At 35.8% G+C, this 23735-nt stretch overlaps 1 protein-coding gene across 6 annotated transcripts in view; it reads left to right on the forward strand.

Moving 5' to 3' along the window:
- Positions 1-23735, forward strand: part of MYO3B (myosin IIIB) — a 214312-nt gene that overhangs the window by 109697 nt on the left and 80880 nt on the right. For 3 of the 6 annotated variants that reach the window (XM_068195832.1, XM_068195835.1, XM_068195834.1), the window contains exons 25-29: positions 6805-6884; positions 11001-11078; positions 12915-13120; positions 21842-21953; positions 23047-23209. In XM_068195832.1, the coding sequence (XP_068051933.1) occupies positions 6805-6884; positions 11001-11078; positions 12915-13120; positions 21842-21953; positions 23047-23209 (639 nt within the window). Of the gene's footprint in view, positions 1-2990; positions 3129-4403; positions 4501-6804; positions 6885-9937; positions 9959-11000; positions 11079-12914; positions 13121-21841; positions 21954-23046; positions 23210-23735 lie in introns of those variants that run through there. The other 3 variants (XM_068195831.1, XR_011000806.1, XM_068195836.1) reach the window with 3 other exon arrangements.

Raw genomic sequence — 23735 nt, forward strand, 5'->3', positions numbered from 1 at the left:
TAAACATTGTATGGAGAATTAACCTACTCTGGCTATACAAGCAAAGAGCTAGAAATCACAGTTCTTGACTTCTCCAAGATTTCCTGTTTATTTACTGTTGTTGTAGAAATTTTACTTTAGCCTCAAGTTAAACTGAGCACTATGAAGGTGTATGGATAGAACAATGAGATAACTATCATGTTCTTTATAATCATACTTTTACTTTTCTGGATAAAGCATTTATGATTTGGGGAGGAAACTTTCTTGCATAACATGCAAGAGAAAATATATCAACTACATAAAACAATGAGGGTGACTGGAGCTGAATCAGAGCATAGGGTAACTGTATTTCCAGCCTGTGTATGGTTTTGGAACTATTCTTCCACATACCTCTGGAAGAAGAAATAAACTTGTCCAGCCTGAGTAGATGTAAGTAGAACAAAGTTATTTTGACCAATGCTTGAAATCAGTGAAGAATTCCTCAACAATGACGTTTCACAGAAAATTCAATTCTGTAGTTTTTTTCTAATCTCAGTTACAGATGTGGTACAGACAGCTGGGCAATCTGCTGGAGCAGCAGAAAACCTTGTATTGATGGAGAGGTACTGTCCTGACAACAGCAGTGTTCTGTCCTGTGTGCTGTTCCTCAGAGAATTCCAGGTTTGTTGTATTGAGCAGGTTACATACAGTATCATCAAACTGTACACTACAAGAGATATGTAAGGAAATTGCTAAGTACCATATCTGAAAGAAATGGCCCCTGTCTTCTGACAACATATAAATCATAAAAAGCTGAGCCAATTGGTTCTGTAATGCAGCAGCTGGAAGCCTGACTGGATCAGGCTGTGACCAGCCTCTCTTCAGCCAGCCAGTTGGTTGGGTCTCCAACTAGCCAGGCTACAGACCTAACTAAAGAAAATGGTGAACATGAAGCAGTAGAAAATTGCAGTATTGTTTATACAAGAACTTTTTCCAAACTTTTAAAGTGTTTTTTATTTTTGTCCAGGTGCAGCTTCAGATGGTTAGCGCTCACTGTACTTAGTGTGCCACTCCTATCCTTAGTCCTGTGTTTGGACAGAGATGCCCAACCTATGCTCTCCTGGCTGTGGCCAGATAGCAATCTAGTCCCTGTTCTGCCACTCTGTTTTCCAGAACCACATGATCATCCCTTGCCCTGTGCCCAGGAACCTCTTTATCATGTTGTCAGGCTATATTTTGCCTACTGTCTGTAAATTTGGTCATGTACCAGGACTATGAGAATTGTATATGTTTTGCTTTTATGTCTTATGACCATATACTGTGCCCATGATAATTCAGAAAGGTCAGTGTTTCAGTGAACACACTCCCAGTCTAGTAGATGAATACACACTTAGTTCAATTTAGCTTGAAAATTGGGCATGTTGCTTAAAGCAGCAGTTAGTACTCAAGGTTTTGTTAGAAAAATACCTCGGGCAGTACTATTAACTAGTTTAATTAGTACCATAATTTGTTCTTCTTTAGTAGGTAAGGATAAAAGTTAAGACCTTTCTTACTGACATCATACATTCACAGATCTACAGTATGTATAGATACTATGTATGTAGATATGTACAGAATACAGTAGGCAGTTTGACCTTCATTTCGTCTCAGCTGCTGTCAGTGTCTCTGTTCCCTTCCGTTCTACAAGCAGCCTACTAAAATTAAAACAATACTTTAACATGGCAGTGTTGTTGCTTACAATCAAAGTTTTATTTGTTGCTCTAGGCATGGTGCTTTGTATTTGCCAGTGTGTGCCTTCCTAATGTGGGAAGTGACCACTGAAGTGCCTGCAATGTATGCAATAGAAAGCATAGCAGCACTGAACTTATACTCAGGTTCTCCAATCCCAGTCTAGCAATGTAAAGTTTTTAGTTACCTGTAAATATGTTTGGTGTCTACTTCATGCTAAAAAGACTAAAGAAATCCTTAATCTAATTGAGAATCAGTATCAGAATTCCTTAATTCACTATGAATTTTTCATTTCAAATAATCTGGGCCCAAAGCATGCAGGAGAAAAAAATTTTCTCCTGAAGCAAATATTCATAATTAGATTATTCCCAGGTGGGCTTCCCTATTACTAAGCTTTTATGCTGATTAGATTCTGTTTGGTAATATGTATCTGATTTTGGAAATACTATTTATTTGGTTTATTTTTAATAGAAAGTAAAGTGTCTTTTGAGAAGAAGCAGTAGTTGAGATCTATATGTATTGATAATTGTGCTCTACAGACAGTATTTTTATAAATATATTCTTGTGTAAAATATGTAGTATATAAGAAAATTGGATTCTTAGCTTTTTTTATTGCACAAGATTAGCTTAAATTACTTCAATGACTCTCAATGACTCAAAAGAACAGAGTTTTGATAGACAGATTCAAATTAGTACCCAATAAAAAAAGTACATGTATTCATTTGTAGTTGAGCTAAAAGCTTAGTCTTACAGTAGGAGAAGATAAAAATGCATTATGGAGATAAGCAGTCGACTTCCTTTGGCCAGATAAAATGTACTGAAAGGAAAGACAGAGAAGAATCTGTGTATGTCAGAGACATTGTCTGGCTCTGTACCTCTCCTGGGGTGTGAGTGCTTAGCTGTGATTAGAAGTAACGTCAATGAAATACGAATGCCTTGTAGCATTTCTGACCATATTATACTGTATCTAAATGGTGTTTGAAGTAACCCCTCTCTATCTGAACTAGAAGCATGAAAGAAATTAATAAAATATATAATATATGAGGGTAAGGAAAGAGCTTGTACTTGCCCTCTATATAATAGTAATATCCCTGGTGCAACATGTACAGTAAGGTGACATTGTCATTAGGCTTTTTCTCAGTAAGTCATTTGCACTTCACAAACTGAATGTTGTTTCAAAGCTTAACATATTTCTTACCTGGCATGCTCTTACTTTGGAAGGAGTGATCTATTGCAGGCATAACCAAAATGAGATTATAAATACAGTGCTGATATTGCTAATATTTGCTTGGTACTGCTTAAAGAACCCATCACCTAAGAATAAATGAAGCACAAACCATAGGTGACATCAGAACATCCAGCCAGAGTGTGTATACTTTTCCTAATTAGTGCATAAAGTCAACAGCCGGACAAATCATTAATTCAGCCAGATCATATAGTGAGTAAATACCAGGAATGCAAATGAGAAGCCAGAAATGCTGACTAGTCCTTTTTGAGATCTGGAGACCACTGCCAAAGTCCAACTTGAAAAAGGAAAAAAAACACATTTCTTCTTTGTGTGTGATGTAAAGACTTTAAAACTTCTCCTGCTTGGCTTTACATAATAGAAGAGATGCAGTTCTTTGATAATATGGTCTTTCTCAACTAGCTGAAATGAGGCATCAGTGAAGAACATTTTTGCAGAGATGTGAGATCTTCTAAACAGCTTCAAGACAAAGGGAGGTTTGCTGAGCACTGACACTGACCTTAGCCAGGGAGTGCATAGCTTTTGTGCTGCTACTTCTTTTTCCCTTGAAAACTCTAAGGCCATTTCACAAACTTTAATGTCTGAAATTTCTCAAATCATTAAAGAGAATGCTTTAACTTAATTCTTAACTTTATTGAACAGAGGAAAAAAATAGAAACATTAGGTCTGACTGACTCCTCCATTGTCACAGTGAATCCCAGAGACCTTAGTCTCTCATCCAGGTGCATAGGTAGGAGCCTTAATTGTTCAGATGAACAATTGTTCAGATTGAACTGAAGTGCATGTAAGTAAAATTAAACATGTACATGTTTAAAAGATTAATCCTAATTTTAACCATTAACTTTCTTTCCCCTCCCTCAAAAAAAAAAAACAACCAAAAAGCCAAAAAAAAAAAAGCCAAAACTAAATCCCCAAACATAAGACAATTTTGAGAGGATTTTGTATTATTTAGTTTGTCTATTTTATGGACTTGGATTTAATGTAGGTAGCATTTGTTTTGCAGGGGTGTAATTTGTATTTCCTCTAAACTTTTGACTATATAATTGGTGTGAAGCTAGATTTCTGAAAAGCACAGTGCAATCTTTCACTCTTTAACCAGTTTAACCATTCAAGGAATCCATGGCAGTTCAAGCTACCCATGTTATTATCTATAAGCATTTGTTCTTCAAATATTGATGCTTTTCACAAAGTGGATTAACATTTAATTATTTTTGATGTGTTAAGGTATAAATTACCTTGTAAATGAAAATCAAATGTGGGAATAGGTACTAAATTTTACTGACTGTGAAGACCATGCTAACCCTGGGTGAAACATTTCTTATTATCTAGACTAATTTTCAAACCACATGAATTCTTTCATTAGTTTTAATGGCTTAGACACGTTAAAGATTGGTAGTTATTTTTCCTGAGCATGAGCTACATGAGATAAGTAATTCAGAAATTTTTATTGAAGTATCATTTTGTGTTTCAGCTGAAAAAGAAAATTCTAGTAATATTTTTTCCATGGATTCAATGTAATGCTACAAATAATTACATAGGAATTCACTTGACACATGAAATAAACACTGGTAAGAATCCATTCCTAGAAGGAAGTAACTACTGAACAAAGGCATGATAGGTAAAGCATTTCTTTTTTTAAGTGGGCACGAAACACTTTGGGTTTTGTTTTTTTTTTTTTCGGTTGGCTGTTTTTTTGTTTTGTTTTGTTGTTTTTGGTTGGTTTTTTTTGTTGTTGTTGTTGTTTGTGAAGGCATTAAAGATTTGTGATTAATTAAAAGGTTTATTTATTGGCTTGGCTTACCAGATAAGAAATGTTTAGTTTTAGTTTTGCATGAAAAACTAAGGGAGACATCAGGGGTATTAATTAGGAACCCTAGAAACCTAATGCCAGCAGTGAGCGTGGTGAACCTTGAGCAGCTATAGAATCATTCTAAATTTTATTTCACTGTTAGAGTTGTTTAAGTTGTTACAAAATGCAACAAAATTTTAGTAATTTTGAACAGTCTGATTCAAAGTCCTTTCTTCTCCCAACTCTCCTCTTTTATCATGTGTTATCAGTTCTTCAGTGCAAGGCTTTTAAGCTTTAGACTTTAGCCAAAAACAACCTTCCCAAGCTATTTTAGCCAAAAAAGGCCCAAAAGAGTAATTTCTCACGTACAAAAGTAGCAAAATCACAACTGGGAGAAAAATTATTTCATCATCTACTTGTTCATTAAAGTTTTCATTTTAACTTTGGAGAGATACATGTATTTACCGTATACACCGTGCATGTACATCGATACTCAAGATTTCTCAAACAGTTGTGTTTCTCATACACAGTATAATATAACATGCACAGTATAATAGCCTAAAGCCCTTTCCAAAATAGTGGACATACCTTGTGTTCTGGACCATGATTTAAACTGTCAGGGAACATACGATGTTAGATCTGGAAATGACATGCCAGTTTTGCAGTATTGTGTCAATACCAGTGCCAGCAGCTTAGAAGATAAATGCTTCTTTAAATTAATTCAGAATGTTGGAATGAAGACTGCTGTGTTTGAGTGCTGGCCTCCAGATTATTTCTGGGGGTTTGGTATTTTTCTTGTTCAGAGCAAAGTAAGAGCAAAAGTTCCTTTCAGTGTTACAGTGGACACTGGATTTGCTCCGCTCTCTTAGGGAATTATTATCATCATTTGGGTTTCTTTACCGGCGATTTGTTGGTCTTGGTTTTCGTTTTTCCCACCATGCCTCCTTACTAGTTATGTAATACACAGTTTAGCAAAACTCTGAAGACAGTTTAGAGTTACTGCCTTTCTGTAAAGCTAACAGCTAAATACTGGAGTTGATGCAAACAAGTCATTTAGCATCTGAAAGAAGTGTTAACACTTTATTTACATTTAAATTAAAATAGACACTTATTTATGTGTTCTGGTTCTGAAAGGTGTGTGGTACATCTGCAGAGGCCTATTGTTTATTCATGCTGTAAATCCTTTGAAATGTGTTAAAATGCTTCCCACTCATTATAAAAATCCTGCCACCCATGGATTAGGGCTTTGATGTCACCAATCCTGCTTCAAAGGGTTCTTTCAATGCTATTAATCACAGTTTAGCCTCTGAAGATATAGCCAGAGAAAACATTTGGACATCTTGTGCTAGACTTGCTAAAACTTTGAAATATACAGAGTGTCTTGCATATGCAAGTCCGATATCACTTCCTCTTTCTCCTTGGCTTTATTTTGAAAAGCTATTTTGTGATGACTTTGGCTTTCTACAAGTACAGAATAAAAAGTTTAGGACATGTCATACCTTAGATTTTAAAAAAGGCACTAGTCTTTTGCTTGACACCACAATGTATTTTTGCCAGGGAAATTGAGTCAGTCTTTAAAATCCCAGAGTTACAATGAGATTGAGAATTATATGTCAAAAGGTCAAAAAATGGTGTTGTCTATCATTTTCTCAACTCTCTCGTTAGTTTGTGAGTTTAAAATACTATCTTAACACTTGAAGATCCATGTGATTTCATAGAAACAAGATTGATTCTGTAGTCTTTTTGCTCTTTGAAATCTCAATGAGTCACAGAGAAATTGATTACTAGTGATTGAGCTGTATGCCTTTGTGCTGTCGTTGTTTTCATCAGCTCAGTAGCTAAGGTCAGTGACATACCACCTTATCACTGACTTTTTCCTCCCCTCTAAATCAACACTGCACTCTGTCATGCCTGTGCTGAATGCTCTGCAGGCACAATTGGTAATGAGAGGGGTGTGGAAGAAGTGTGGTGGTGTCTGCTATTTTTAGTACTATTGTACAAACTAATTTTACGCAGTAATTTTTTTCCCCTTCTAAGCTTCTTGAATAGTTTTTGCAGTATGAATTTCTTTCTTTTTGAACAGGTAATTTGGCACAAGCAAGAGCCAGAGTGACAGCAGCATCTCGGTCTCTGCCTCCGCAGCTCAGTGCTGGGCGTATCAAGGTCAGTAGTGTTGCCTTTGAGGTCAGCCAGTTGTTTATAAAATACTACAGTGAGACTATGTACACAATACTTAGCTGATGTGGGTATAGAGTGAGGTTCTTACCAGATAAGAGTCTGCCTTTACTACCAGTAACATGCACCTTGTCTTGGAGCATGGCTTCCAGTTTTAGTGATGAACTATTGTAGAATTCAGTGAAGAATCAATTTACTACTGATTAATCTTTAAACCTTTGGAGTGGAATCTGTTACATCAGTATCAATAGTCCTCTTTATTTCAAAGGGGTCAAGGTTTTCCTCTGACAATTTTGACCTAGAAAGAGGTCTTTTTAGGTAAAATTTGAATATGTATTTAACAGTATGGAAGGCAAAATAATTTTAAAAAAATCCATTTCTTTTTTATTCAACTTGGAAGTGAAAAACCAGGAGATGTTTGCAACTGGTAGATAACTGGAAAAAATTACTCAGCCAAACTACTATTCTGTAAAAAGAACTGTCAAATTTAAATGCTGCTGAATTTTGCCATGAAAGTATGTGGTATAACTGCAAAAAGATGGAATAATTTTATGGCAATTAGTAGGATTACAAGTGAGTATACTTAATTTGTGAGGAAACATGTTGTCCCTTGAAGCTGATGGTATGTACACCTCTTCCCTGCTTCCTAAGTGGTACTTGTTAGAGTTAGCTTAGTTAAGGTTTGGGGGTTTGGGTTTTTTTCAAAGCAAACAGTAATAAATTTTTAAAACAAGAGTGGTAACAGCAACTGTTCAAAAGTCTACAAAATTTTATGTTTTGGGGTTTCTATTTCTTGTAATCTTCTAGTATTTGGAGCTCATGCTCAAACATCAGTGTGGTGATTTATGTCATCCAGATGTCTATATCCTTCACTGTACCTGCAAATACAGATGTGGATTTCAGACTATTATTTCCTGTCTGGTGTAAATACTTCGAGTGCTGAAGGGTGGCCTTTCCAGTTTTCTTGTGTTACATACACATCGTCTTCTACATCCAGCTATATTCAGCACAAGCTTTCTAAGCATGCATTTTATTGATACAGCAGGATTGTAATAGAGCAGCTCACTTCTAGAGCTTTACTAAACACAATCAGTTAAATAAGTACTGCCTAAGTGGGCTTAACTCATCCTTCAAACTTTTTAAAAGGAGCTAAAAGAAAAGACTTGCAGAAGGGCATCACTATTCAGAAAATTTTAATTTAAATACTTTTTAGATTAAAAAAACCGATTTATTAGAGTTTTGTAAAAAACCTAATTAAAACAACTTCAGGAAACATATTTTAAATTATTATTTTAAAATTCATTTTTGAAAAACCAAATGTAATAATTTTGTTTGGAATTTGGAAGTTTTTTTATCATTATTTAATTTAAGAGGGTTTTTTGTTTAACATATTTTTTGATTTTATAGTATTTTGTACCATGCTAGCAGCAGGTGTGGTCAATATGTGGAAAGTCATAATTTTGAGTGACTTCATAAGGTGACATGATGTCATAAATCATTCTTTTAATATTGTTTCAAAACTATTAGAAGGAATCTTTTTAGTGATGAAACAGCTTGACTTCTGTAGATCAGGCTGTTTTCCATTACAGTTGTAATTATATGAATTCATATTGTAGGTCACTATGGCTGTCATGTAAAAATGTGACTTAATAGTTGAAATATCTTAATTTTTGTTTAAAAAGAGAAGCTAATGATTTAAAATATGAGGTACCATGACATTCTTATTCTTATATAATGACATTCTTTTTATGTTCTGTCACTTTCTAGCAAGCCAGTTGTGAGAAAGCTTATTGTCTGTTGTACATGAGGTTGTTGCCCTACCATAAAATTGCGTGGCTTCATAGACAAGCAGTGTTGTACATTAATGAGAGACAAAACTTCTTAAAAAGTCTTACAAGAAAATCCCCTCAGCTTCAGGGTCTATCAGAATTTTTCTAAAGAAAACTAAAAATGTTCCTTGTCAAAAAGATTTGGAAATGGATTCTAGTTCTTACATACTGCACAGATCTGAATTTACAAATTCATTCATAGGAAGAGAAATCTAACAATACTGCTTCCAGCCTAATTTTCTGAGAAAAATTGTTTTACATCTCCTCTGTGAGTGTTTCTGACCATCTGTCTTTCTGTGCATTCATTCCCTTTGCTGCCTCAAAAAAACCTCAAACCAAAACAAAACTCTTTTGAGCCCAGCAGCCTGTTGTAAACCATATTTGATAGAGTGGCAATCACAAGATAGTAAGATTCTACAGTTTTGGTGAAAATGAGCACCTGTGAAAAGGAGATGATACTGCCCTTTATTGACCAGCAGATATATGAGATATGAATAGAAGAAGTTGTGAGTGGTCAATCTTCAACAACATCACTGAATCTCTGCTTTTCTAGACAGAGAAGAATCCTATTTAGAACCTCATATTCATTGGCATTTGGGCTCAGATCAGTCCTCAAACTATTTGCTCTTGTTCTTTATTTGATCTTATTTATAATTAAATTGTGTGTCTTTTAACATTAAATATTACCAGTTATTCTGAACTTACTGTCAGTGCTCACCATTATGGCTTTTGTCTTCTACCTGACATTTACTAGAGATTTAGATAACAATCCTCAGAAACTAGATGTCTTTCCAAGATAAACTTGAAACATTCCCATATCCTTCTCCATGGGCATGCCTGCTGTTTTGATTAGTTCATTGATATTTACTTTGTCACATAACCTCTTAAGATGTTTGATGTTACCTGTGCAGATAAGGCATTTTTCCTGGAATATATTACAGAGTGTTCTGTTAAAAAACTGCATCTCTCTTTTTTAATTCTTTTTTTTTAATGTATACCAATGCATGTATGCCACTCTGGGCCAGAACATCACAGATTACAAAAATATATTGAAATTTTTATGGTCATCCTTATTGAACTCTGTCTTCATTTGTGCCATCTGTGTTCTGAATCTTGACCTCACTTGATTTCTTTGGATTTCTTCCCCAACACAAAATCCATTTTTTATCTATTATTACTTAGCACTTCATTTCCTTTATATTTTGCATGCAGTCTCCTAAATACCTCCTGAAGGTAAGAGTCTCAGTTACTTTATTGAGAAGTGGAATCTTTCAGCAATTATTTTAGTGTCCAGAAGAGTGTTCTTAAGTCAGTGAGTGTTAGAAATGATTGTATGGAGTAGAGTCTGGGAAGTGTAGCACAGGTGCTGACAACAGCATTATCTGGTTTATACAAATGCCACCTGGTCAGAGCAGATGGTACACTGCCACAAAGTAAGTGAATGCTAAAATGCTGTTAATGCTCCATGCAAACTGGATGCTGGTTAATTTTCTTTAATTTTGTTGAGCTGTAATGTAGCAACACAATCTGCTTATTATGGATAACCACAGTTACACTCATTCATAAATTCTGGTTTCATTTTGATAAGAACAGCTGTACTAACAATATAACTAAAATCTATAAGGAGCAGTATGTTCACTGTCCATGTATATCCTCTAAAAATAACTCTTCTGCAATGCTGAAAAAGTGGTATGCTGTGGCAGTTCAGAAGGATAAGATTGCTGAGATTCTTGGCATCAAAATGGCAAAATAAAGTAATTAGTAATAACCATAGTAGGAGAAGGGAACAGACTTACATGTTCTGAGACTACCTACTTTGTTTACCACTCATTATCCTACAGTATTTTTTCCATACATGAGCAAAATGACACAGTTCGACTTACTTCCCGACTATTACAAATATGATAACTCTTCTTATAGATACAAGTCCTGTTGGAGTTCATTGTTGTGGCAATGAAAGGAATACTCTTTAGAAATCAGTTCCTAAAGTATTGCAACTCGACAGCTGTTTCACTGGCTGAGTATTATTCTATCATAAATCTAGAGTGCTCTTACACTATGAAAAAAAAAATCAAAATGCTTAGAGACCTCTCCAAAATCAGTGTGTGTCCTGCATCTGTTAGAAGCTGGCCTTACTATCTCTGATAAAGTATTCTGAAGTACTCACACCTGAAGGAATAACTATAACAAAAACTGAATCCAGCTTTCATAGGCAAGGTGGGGTGGGTCTGCAGTGTTTCTGGAACAGTCCTAACATCAGAGTTTTGTTTTCCAGGTTGACACAATGGAGGTTATGCGGCATCCTGAGGAAACAACTAACATGAAGCGGCAAACTATGGCTTCCTATTTTAGGGTACAAAAATTAAAATGAAAACAAGCATTTTGATAATAAGACCGATAGATATATGTAAAATATTTATGGGTTAGTAAGATCAAAGAGCAATATCAGAGAATTTTTTTATTCTGTTACAAAGCCTCTGTAGATTCATAAACTTTTTTTTTTCCTTTTTTCTGTTTGTTTTGTCATACTTGTATTTTTATTATTTCATTGAGTACATTGATAACAGAATCTAGAGCCTAGACTATTTTCTGTCTAAAATGCTAGAGGTCTAGAAAAGGTCTCGTTATAAACAGAACACCAGTTTTATGCAAATAAAATAGATGCTGTCACTAAAGTCTTCGTATTTTTTCACAAGCTGAAGCATACATACCTTTAAAGGTTTAGATTTTTCATTTATGCTAGTAAGTAAAAAACAGTACATCTTCTGGAAGTGGTGTTGTAAATCATAGAGGTTGCCATTTTATAAGCAGTAATCCTATCTGAGGTAATGCACATTTTGCTCAAAAATGTTGGAACTGGAAGCTTAGGAGTAAAGAAAGTGCTAGTCCAAGAGTCTTGGTTACCGATTTTTTTCTTGCAGTTATTGCAAAGTGGAAAAGTTTCCAGCAGTTGGCTCTTGGGCTGCACTTGTGCCATGCAGAATAGGGAAGTTCACAGAGTTGTGCTAACCAGTGTGAGTCAAAGCTTCAAGCTGTGTAGGAATACCTGATCAATTTGTTTTGTAGAATAGTGTAAGGAACAGTATAGAGGAAGCTGGTGTATACTGAGATGTTGCCCCAGTGTGGAGAGTGCAAGGACACTGATATTCAAATTTGTCATACTGACAGCTGTGCACTTAAAGTGGTCTTGCACAGAACCACACAAATGCCAGCTCTGTAGGAACTGTAAAAAGAAAAAAAAAAGTGTAATGGGGGAGTGACTGTGGAAGTAGACCATAATACATGTGCAACCTGCAGCAAGGTGACGACAATCAGCTGGAATTGTATGTGATTTTGAGACACATATGGTTGTATGAGATTGAACGTAGTTGACAACACATACTTATTGTACAAGAGCTTAATGAGGTGAGTATGGAACGGGAGTATGAGTATTCAGAGGAGTCAATGGAAAAAAATATATGCTCTGATCAAATGTTTTTCATTTTAGTTTAAAATGAAACAGAGTAAATTGCTTTGTATGTCTAGGGTGGATAGAAAAAGAAGTAATGGACCTACATTTCAGTGGCAAGATTTATGTTAGATGCTAAGAACTTTATGAGTAGTTGTGATAATATAGCAGTTGAACAGATTTCTAGGGAGACAGTGCAGTTTATATTCTCAGTGATTCTGAAAAATTAATGTAACAGAGATGTACCTGAAATGTTAAAGATACCTCTAGTGTTCTCTGTGGACAGAGCACTGAACTGATGACTTCTTGCAACCCTTTCCTGGGTTCAAATATTCATTTGCTGTGAAGTTCAATGATTGTTTCATGGTAAAGCTTGTCTTTTTGTTGGGGGATATTTGATCAATCAAATGTTTCTACAGTAGATTTATAGTTAGGACAATTTTCTACTTTTTTTTTTTTTAATGGACATTCTTCAACTATGGAAATGTAATATAAGGAGAAGAGAAAGGTGTAAGAAATCAGATTCAGAATATTTAAATTTTTTTTACAACTGAAAATTTTTAATAGGTTCCATGTTTCAGCTGAAATCTTAAAAATTAATAAAAAGGCAATGAAGATTAACATTACAGATTAAAATATAATCAAGCATTACAAACTGTTTACAAATTTTAATTTCCTGCTGATGTCGTTTCATTGCAGTTTTTTGTCAAGTATGTACATATTCTTTATTTTCCTCACTAGTATTCCCTCATGGATCTTTTATCCAAAATGGTTGTTGGACAGCCTCACTTTATCCGCTGCATTAAACCTAACGATGATCGAGAAGCACTGATGTTTTCTCATGAGAGAGTTCTGCTGCAGCTACGATACACTGGAATTCTGGAAACTGTCAAGATACGTCAAAAAGGGTATTCTCATCGCATCCTCTTTGAGGAGTTTGTAAAAAGGTAAGACTTGTATAATAGGGGAGTTTTTCTAATATTCTATTCAGTAAGATATATTCTATGTTTAAGTACAGAAAGTTGTTCGTAGGTGTGTGGTCTGAATGTCTAATGAGGACAGGGACTTTCAGAGATAAAGACTACAAGAGATATCTGATGTCTAATGGGAAACAGTCATTGTGAAACCCACAGTGAACACAAGTAGCAAGCCTGTCCCCATGGTTCTCTCTATAAAGGCAACAAGTGGAAATTATGCATCCTGCTCAGCTAATTCAAGGATTTTGGAAGGTCAGTGACCTTCAGCCATCATATGAAGAATGTGCACATGTTTAAGAATGAACTCATATAAAAGGCTCAGATTTAGCTGTGCAGAGTCATTTATCTTAGAGTTATCATGACTTATAATCAGATCTCTGTTCACCCTAATCCTTCTCATGGCTGCTGTTACAGGCTTTAATACATATTCTCAATCTCAAAAAGTTATAAATTTTATTCAGGAAATGCTATTGTCTTTATGATGGCAATATACCTTCATGATAAGTATGGTTTCCTTTATATTTTAAATTTGCCTTTATATAGTATTTACTGGTTTTCAGTGTGTAGGACTGGCAATTCAACAATGAGCAGAAGCACTACTATTAACCATTTAGGCAACAGTAGGAATAAGTAGTGAATGGTTAGATCAACCATGCTGTGATATTTTTTGAACTGGAGGTTGCTTATCCAGACAATATAGAATTAATGAATCTACTGAAAGCAAGTCATTAGTCTTACTTCAGTGCCTGATAAAGTTAGGAAGAAGATTATTCTGGGAGGTATTGAAAAACACCTGAAAGACAAGGCAGTCATTGGCCGCAGCCAGCACAGCTTCATGAGAGGAAAGTTTTGCTTATCAAACTTGATTTTATTTTATGACAAAGTAACCCACCTAGCTGACCAAGGAAACCTAGCTGATGTCATCTTCTTGGATTTCAGTAAAGCTGTTGATACTGTCTCTCATAAGATCCTTCAGGACAAAATGTCCAGCACACAGCTGGATAAACAAGTCATTGCAAGTCATTGCAATGGGGGAGCAACTGGCTCACAGTTTGGGCACAAAAGGGTTATAGTGAATGGGGTGACATCAGACTGGTGTCCAGTACCCATGGGGTTCCACAGGATTCCATCTTCAGCTGTGGGCTCCTCAACGTCCTCAGAATGGCTTGGATGCAGGCTGGAAGTGATACTAAGCAAGTTCACAGATGATGCAAAACTGGGAGGAGCTGTTGACTCCTTGAAGTCAGAAAGGGACAGCAGAGAGACCTCAACAAATCAGGGGGCAGGGCAACACCAACCATATAAAGTTCAGCAGGGGAAAGTGCCAGGTTCTGCACCTGGGATTGGGCAACCCAGTATGGACAGACTGGGGAATGAGGTGCTGGAGAGCAGTGCCACAGAGAGGGACCTGGGGCTCCTGGTCACCTGGTCCCTGGTGAGTTAAATGTGAGTCAGCAGTGCCCTGGCAGCCAGGAGGGCCAAGCATGTCCTGGGGGCATCAGGCACGGCATCGCCAGCCAGGCAAGGGAGGGATTGTCCCACTCTGCTCTGCTCCGCTCTGGGGCGGCCTCACCTTGAATATTACGTGCAGTTTTGGCCACCACAATATAAGGCATTAAAACTATACAGAAGCGTCCAAAAAGCACAACAAAGATGGTGAAGGGCCTTGAAGGGGAGCCGTATGAGGAGCAGCTTATGTCACTTGGTCTTTTGTGACCTTACTAATTTTAGTACTAATTTTAGTAAGGTCACACCATTCTAAAGCACATTTAACAGATTAATTTTTGTCATTAATATATCTTTGCAGTATCCTGAAGCGGCTGAAAGCAGAATATTAACCTCAATTTTTATTCAATTTACATGTAAGTGAACCAAGATTAACTCCATAGGAATTAGTGTAAATTGAGAGGAAATTAAGCTTTCTCTTATCAGGAGATCCTTTTCATTCAAAAATGCACTGAATTTGAGTACAACCTTGAAAACGACTGGTAATAAAACCAGCATTGACTGTAGCTTTCCATTCCTGCAAATAAGAGCAAGTTATGCTTAACATGTTGTCAATTACTCCCCAAGTTTTTAGTCCAACTTGATGTAATTTGTTAAGGAAAGAAAGTCAACACAAAAAGGGAAGGAGAGGGGAGTAGATTTAGCAATTTCCACAACAGCAAAAAAGACTTCTGAGTTCAGAATATAAGCGAGGGTGGGAGAGGAGATGTTCTTGCTCCTTTGTTCAGCTCATGCTTTGTTTTAAAACAAATTCTATTCTCTTTTGCTCTTGCAAATAAAATCAAACAATACTTTATAAAGCTATCAGTGGAACAAGAAACATTTTTCCTCAACTTACAGCTATAACTAGTCAAGTGTTTTTAGGAACTAAGTAGTTGAATACATAAAAATGTTTGAGAAAACAGGTCAAATGCTAAACAGATTGGCACTTCTTTGTTCATAATCAAAAAGACATTAAGTAAGTATGAAGAAGAATTTCAAAATGTCAGTAAATGTAAGGATATCAAAGATTTTTTTAAGCCAGCAAGTTAATTGGTATTTTGATCCTTTTGAGCAACTGAACAACAAAATGGATGAGCCAGCATTTTTTCTCCCTTGATGTTATTAAACAAATAGGTGTGCTTCTTATCTGCCTGTTCAATAATGCTGTTTTGTAAACTCTTAGCAGGAAATATGAGGACAAAACAATCAAAGGCAGGGAACAGACCCATTCAGAGTTTATCAGGTGGGAGGTAAACAAAAGATAAAGCTCCATCTAATGTTACTCTTTACTGTTTTCTGTTTTCATGTAGAGCAGATTATCTGCAAACCTGGATGTAGTTTATTGGGTTAAAAAACAGATGGTGAGGAGAGGGCTTAATTGTAACTCATTCACACAATGTTTCTTCAACCAAGTATATTACCATCTGTTTTATGTATATAAATATACATATTCTTTTACTTAAAATAGGAAAAATGTAATCTGCAGTCCCTGTAAACACTGTCAAGTGTATCCCTGTCAAGTCTTAGACACTTTGTCTCCCTTGGCCCTGTCTTGCACCCCATGACATCATGCATCTGTCTTATGTTTGCTGTGAAGAAACATGGCCCATCTTTCAGGCTGGAATCTCAGATTTTAGGTATGGGTTATTGAGTTGATCAGTCAGCCAGGTGTGCCTGAAATGTGAGGTCATGTGGTGACCATGCACTGCATAGCAGTTTAAGGGAGTTGTGCTTTCTCATGAGGACCAGCACTGAAGGTCCCAGTGGAAGGAACACTCCTTGCTGAGTGCCCCTGGAGCTTCACATGACATGATCTGGTGTGCAGGTGTGTCGTCACCACATATCCTCCAGCTGGATCCTCCTTTTATGTTGCATATCCTGTGCAGAGGGTTGAAAGATAAGGGACTCAGTAGGCCAATGGTACTAAATGCTGTCATGCTTTTATTGCTTCATCAGCTCATAGGAATGTGTTGAGAACTTTTGCACAAGTTTCATTTAAGGATTGTCTTTTTTCTTTCCTGCCAGTTTATGTTAGACATTAAAGTTTTTGTACTGCATTAAGATGCAGGATAAACATTTACTATGAGCATTACCTATTCCACAGTAGTCAGATGATGTCACTCTGATCATACAATCATGGCGATACCAGTGCTATTACTGCAACAGTGATCCCAGTGAGGCTGGTTCTGCTTTTTTAATCTTTCAGGTCAAATTTGCATAAGGTCACTGTTAGTACACATGGTATACACAGTTTCTAAACCACCAGTGTTATGTTTCTCATGACCACATAAAGTCTCATTGGCCTTAATAAGTCACATTTTGCATGGAGTGGAGCTAGGAATTAAAACTGGTCAAACATTACAAAATCCTGTAAAACATATAACCTCAGTAAGTGCTTTCTTCTAACACCAAAAATTCAATACACTTGCTTATTATGCAAAATCAGGGAAGCACTGAATCAAATTAGAAGTCAACAGACTTGCTACGGAGAAAAAATGTTTTCTTTTTAAATGATGCATTTTTAATACAAGCCTACTTTTCACAGTAAACCTGCACTATATCAAAATTCATATGTAATTTCTGTAAACAAAATTGTAACATTGCCTGGTATCTTGATTTTACTATTATCCATGGAAATGTTTATTTGTTTCAGTGGCTTTAAGATTTCACCAGATCTATAGAATGTTCCCATACACTTTAAATATGGTGAACTACTGTACCTTTCATATACACTTTCTAGATGTTTCCCAATCACAAAACACTGGGAAGTGGTTGCAGGATGGAGATGGTATGAAAACCTTAGGAGTAGAAAGTCTGCTAGCTGCTTATGAATAGTATATGCACATTGCACCAAATGAGGCTTTTCTTAGAGTGTTTCTGTGATTCTGTATTTGTCAGATGATTTACAGTGTAAGTGCTAGGTATCTGTTACTGAATTTCAAGAGTATCTTAGATGGTGTATAATTTTTATTTGGTTTTTTTTATTTATACTCTTAATATGGAGTCAAATGTAATTATTTTTGTGAATTCAAATTTGAAAGTTTCAGAAAGAGGTGAGATACAACCAATAGAAGTAAAAAAAAAATTTGGAAGTAATTTTACAGCTCTTGTAGTTCTAAAACAAAAATCTAATTCTTTTTAAAGTTTCCAGTTCCAGAGCTGAGATGGAACAAATAGTTTTGTTCTCAACAAATAATAATGTTGAGAATCTTTCTACTGTTGCTTGTGAAAGGGGTTTTGCACCTCTTCCTTTTCACATATCATTATTCATTATCCACCTCAGGCCATTACATTTTAGTACCAAGATTTGTTTTAAAAAGAAAAAGGGTTAATCATTACTGTTTGGAGTTAATTATGTAGAATTGATGCAGCCTTTAAGTCTGGAATGTGAAGGGAACTTCAGTAAGAGACACTAGTATAGTAGTTAATGGTGCTGTTTAAATGCATTTTATGGAACAGTTCCACAGTTTAGACTTGAGGGAGGGGTGGGAAATGGAACCATTTGTTTAGAGTCAGTTTATTTAATCTGAAAGCACTAACACTAAAATGCCTGATCCCTAAACAGATAATTAATGCACAGCATCTTTCTAAAGTTTTCCATATCTTAGCATACTTGGGTGTCTTTAGCATTTTACCTTACTTCTGCACATCCTAGCTTTGCATTCTGAGGTTAAATTCAAGTTTTAAAAAATGTTGGTTTATTTCTAATGACTAGCAAGAACAGTTAATCCTATTTTAATGTAAGTTTTTTCTGAAATAGTATTCACATCCATGAAGAATAGTATGTGTTGCCTAGTAAAAAACACTAGTTAAGAAATGCAGAATTCCAGAGTTTCATCAGATTTGAGAAATCAGTTCTTCTGAGGGGAAATTACTTTCCTCTTACTTAGTCTTACTGCTACTGAGAATGCGGTAAGTCAAGTGCTTTTAGGAAACATGTAGATGAGTGTGTGCCAGGTGTAGGAAATTTTCAAGCAAGATGTGTAACCCACGAAAAGGATATATTTTTGCACAAATATGAGCATGTTTATGAAATAGCACACGAAGCATCATAAAATACCTATTTTAAAATAACAATAAAAGTATTGGTTTAATGTAAAACACTGAAATATTCCTGGTTACCATATTTTGTGCTGAAATAACAAGTGCAAATATGGAAATAAAAAGATAGAGTTGTGAAATTTTCATCTCATCTGAAAGCAAATGTAATTCCTAGCCCTATTCTTCAGAAAATAAGTTTTTGGTTACTTGGTGATAGTTGCAAGTCGAGGTCACTCTGTGATCTCTGCACAGTAGATTTACATAAGTATGACAGAGATGAAATTAGACCAGTAAATCAAAAAGAACAGTTGTATATATTGCAAAGCTTTTTTCAGACGTATTCTCTGCCATGTCACCATGTACAATATTTGCATGCTTTTGCCAGATTAAGGGTGAAACATTTTACCTTCCTCCAAAATTTTCCGTAGGGTCCATTGCTGTACAAAGATTTTTAATTGGATAAAACAATCAGATAACCCTGTGTGGCACATGCTGTGCTGCCATATAATTATCCTGAGTACATCATGTCAAACTACTTGGGTGTCTATAGTTATGTGATTCAGTCATGAAAACAGGCACTAAAACAAAGTTTTTACTTAAAAACACTCACAAAACACATGGATTTGAGCTTTGGAACACAAATCTAGAGACCTAATATGGTGTAGAATGCACACTACAAAAGGAGTTCTGGAGGAGAAATAATTAAAAATAAATAGCCAGTCTCATAATTGTAGTCCTCGTTTCTGATGAGTACATTCATTTCTGCCTTACTTTTCATGGGGGAATGGCTTGAAGTTGTGCCAGGGGAGGCTTAGGTTGGATATCAGGAAAAAATTCTTCACCCAGAGGGTGGCTGGACACTGGAATAGGCTCCCTATGGAAATGGTCACAGCACCAAAGCAGACAGAGTTCAAGAAGCATTTGCCAATGTTTTTGGGCACATGGTGTGACTCTTGGCCATGTCCTGTACAAGGCCAAGGGTTGGACTTCATGATCCTTGTGGATGCCTTCCAACTCACAATATCCAGTGATTCTATGACATAACTGGAAAGCCACAGTAAGTATATTTAGCCAGGTACAGGTGTCTTCTGTGCAGTAGTTAGATCAATAAAAATTTTTGGAAAATCACCATTTAGAGGAAGTTTTTAATAAATATTAGGAGACAATATGTTTACATACAGAAACTGTAGTATTCCCATGTAGTTACTCCCATGATTTGTAAAGTACTTGTAATTCTGAATAGCTTGCTTTCTTAGACTAAAAATAGGTTTAAATTTCTAAAAACATTTGTTAAAATAGGATTTGATAAGAAAAATAACCATTGTTTTATTTATGGGTTTTTTTTGAGCACCAAAAGAACTACATTCTAGATCATGAAAGAGAGCAATTGGAGAGGGTACTATCTTTGACAGATAATGAAGTTTGTCATGTGTGGTAGAGTCATGAACAAAATGGTGTAGTCAGGCAGGTAAATCACATAGTTCAAAATACTTTTTACTCAGATATTTGCCACAAATAAGTCAACTTTTCAGGAAATTGAATGCCAATGATAAGATTAAAGAATTATGAGAATTCCCTTGAATATTTTATTGCATCAGTGCTATCTAAAAACTGTTCCATGGTTTTAAAATTCACATCAATAACATATCTTAAAAGATACATGAACAACCAGTGTCACTCCCTTCCTGCCTTCCTTCCCTCCCTCCCCTGTGTGTAACTCACATGGCTATCTGAACTGGCTTTTGAAGCAAACAGCAATTTAGTATGAGTGTAACTTCCCCCATCTATTTGTCAGCTATCTGTTGAAATTGTATGACATCAAAAAATATTTGTGATACATATATATTTTAAATCTGAATTTTATTAGTGCAACTCAGTACTGGTATCATTAACTTTTTTGTTTTGTGAAAACTAGCATCACTAACTTCAGTAATAAGGTGGAGGAAATGTACTTTTTTCTTTTGAATACACCATGTCTCTCCAAACCTACTAAAAGTCGTGAGTTGATATTTTGAAAGACTTGGCTAAAGAATTTGCAATATCACATTGTTGAGAATGTCACTACATTAAAAGTAACTCACTAATACATAATCTCCTATCAATATTCAGAGTTAGCAATGTCTCCAGTTGGTGAATATCTATGTCTCTGGTCCAGAACTTATTCCAGTATTTCTCATTTCAGATGTCATTTTGTTCCTGTTTGATCTTAACTGACTGTTTTAGTGGGTTTTTTCTTTCTTATGACAACTGGAGCTAATATATAGAGAATAACTGGAACTAATAATTGAAAATCATACTCTTCTGACTTAAAAAAAATAAAGTCTTGCAGAATTCTAAATTTTCTAATTGTTTCTCCATATTTTCTTCAGTTTAAGGTGGGATATTTTCTTGACTCTGTGTGGCTACAGAGGAATCTGTCTTTGAGATTCACTGATCACATTCTTCTGTTCATGCTTTAAAAAACATTTGATGGCTCTTCCCCATGCTAATACTTAGTAGAATGGTTTGCTCAACCTGCCAGTTCCTCTCAGTCCTAATGTAGAGTAGCACCTTTAGAAATAGAACTTAACACCAAGACAACACATGGCAGTTAATAAGTGAGAGCTGAGGTGGCAGTTGCTAGCATCCAAGTGTACTTGTGCTAAAATAGCTTTAAATTTGTAAACTAACCGGCACATGTTCTAGCTGTTACTTAACATAATTGTTTGCAAGTAGGTTTACTTAAATACTATAAAACCAGTCTTCATAAATGCATAATGGCATTATAGGTAGGAAGGGACTGGTTCTTAATTTAGTTCAAACATGTTTGTATCCCTTTTTCATTAGCTATATGTTATTTAACATAACTGTTAGGAGCTGTTCTTTGCAAGGGAACATAGGAAAAAAAAAAGAAAAGACAATATTGTTAAATATGGATCTGTTCCAAACTCCTAAAATTGATCATAATCATTCCAATTAATTGTTTATCCTAATCATTTATATGTTCAAATATCTATTCATGACAGCTGTGTCATGATTTGTGAAGACACAGTTGTCATGAAGTATGTATGAGTATAAGGAAGAATTTGGCCTATTAATTCTAGAGATAAAGTTTGGAGCTAGAGAAAAACAGTGGACGTACATATTGATTGTCAATTCAATTCTTTCTTTGCCATTTTGCAGGTATTACTACCTTGCGTTCAAGGCACACGAGACTCCCCTTGGTAGCAGAGAAAACTGTCTTGCCATTTTGGAGAAATCTAAACTTGACAACTGGATTCTTGGGAAAACCAAGGTATAGGATGCAAACATTTTCTCAAGGAATAGTATACATTTATAAATCACGTCTAATAGTGGTTCAGAAAGTACTGCATGAATGAACAAAAGAGGAAATAATTTGCTCCAATTAACTTCCCAGGTTATGGAAGTGCCCTCCCAAGCCAGCTGAGTTAGTGCTGCAAGAGGAGGGGTACACTGGGTACTTCCCCAAAGTGCATTCAGCACATGGCTGTCTTGATAAGGACAGTACCTCTGTCAGTGCCTGCTGTTGTAGTGACTTCCTGAAGTTTCCCATTTTCTTAATAATGACATAGCTGAAATGTCACAATTTGACCCATCATATGAGCCTGGCTGGTACCATTTATCCATTCATGGATAGTTTCAGGTAAGCTCCTTCTGGCTCTGTTAAAAGCCTTTGCTGATGGTTTAAAATGGAGTGAATGACTTCTTTTAAAAGGATGTTATACAGTACTTTGAGTTTTACATTACACAAAGGAAAAAACTCTGAGCATTTTCTTGCCCAAGATCCAGGTAAAATGTATGTAAGCACTCAAAGGATTTGTCTCCTTAGGGAGAATGCTTTTAGACAATATTACGTCCACTACCAAATTCAACCCAGGATTTGTGTTTCCACTGACAAGAAAGGTCATTTCTCAAAATTGTTCATACCTGAAAAGATCTCACTGTCCAATTTACTTTGTATAGGGGATAAACGTGGGATTTATTTTCACAGGATCACAGAATATTCTGAGTTGGAAGGGACCCACAAGGATCATCAAGTTCAGCTCCTAAGTGAATGGCCCGTACAGATATTGAATCCCAACCTTGGTGTTATTAGCACCATGCTCTAAGCAACACCTTAATCTCACGGTTAGCAATGGGGTGGTTATTATCAGTGGAATAAAGAAGTTCCACAAGTACACAAGAGCAAATAATTGATTGACAAGATTGTGATGATATCACAATCACAATCAGTATTTTTCTAGTTTTCTCAGCAATTACACCTTTCAATAGGTTTGCTGGAGGACTAATGAGAAGGCAAAATACAAGAGGTTATAATACTGATTGTAATAGTGACTTTTTTTTGCTTTGTTGTTGTTCCATTACAGGTTTTCCTTAAGTATTACCATATAGAGCAATTAAATTTGTTCCTGCGAGAAGTTATAGGGAGGGTGGTGGTCATGCAAGCCTATATCAAGGGATGGCTCGGAGCAAGGAGGTACAAGAAAGTAAAAGATAAAAGAGAAAATAGTGCTATTACAATACAGTCAGGTAAATGTTCATATTCCCTGTCTTACTAAGTGTCTTTGTATTTCAATCAGTTAAGTTGCATGTACATTGTTAATTTATTAATTACACTTTACTATGATATCTAAATGACTGGATGTGTTTTCTCTTCAGCTCATTGATGATGATATTACTGATTTACTTCTAAAGTGTCAACATTTAGGAATGTCTTTATTTAAATATTTTAATATTTTGAATGTGATGCCTGTGCACAAAATAAAAATATGGTTAGGTATATCTATAATAATATGCAGCGCATAATTTAAATGCAGTAGCACACGTTCCTGCCCATGTACCAGAACTGAAGACATACAACAAAAAATGGGCCTGAGAGGCTGATTATCCATAATTCAGCAGGTTTCCTTGTAGTGATTTGGGGAACTGTGTGAGCAAGAAAGATGACACACCCTTTTTGGAGGGGTTAGGATATCAGTGAGCACATGGTGGCAATTAAAATTTCAATGAGTGAAGTGGTGTTTGAAGTTGTGAGGATGTGAATACTGCAGTCATG

The sequence above is a fragment of the Anomalospiza imberbis genome, chromosome 7, assembly GCF_031753505.1.
Source record: "Anomalospiza imberbis isolate Cuckoo-Finch-1a 21T00152 chromosome 7, ASM3175350v1, whole genome shotgun sequence".
NCBI lineage: Eukaryota > Metazoa > Chordata > Aves > Passeriformes > Viduidae > Anomalospiza > Anomalospiza imberbis.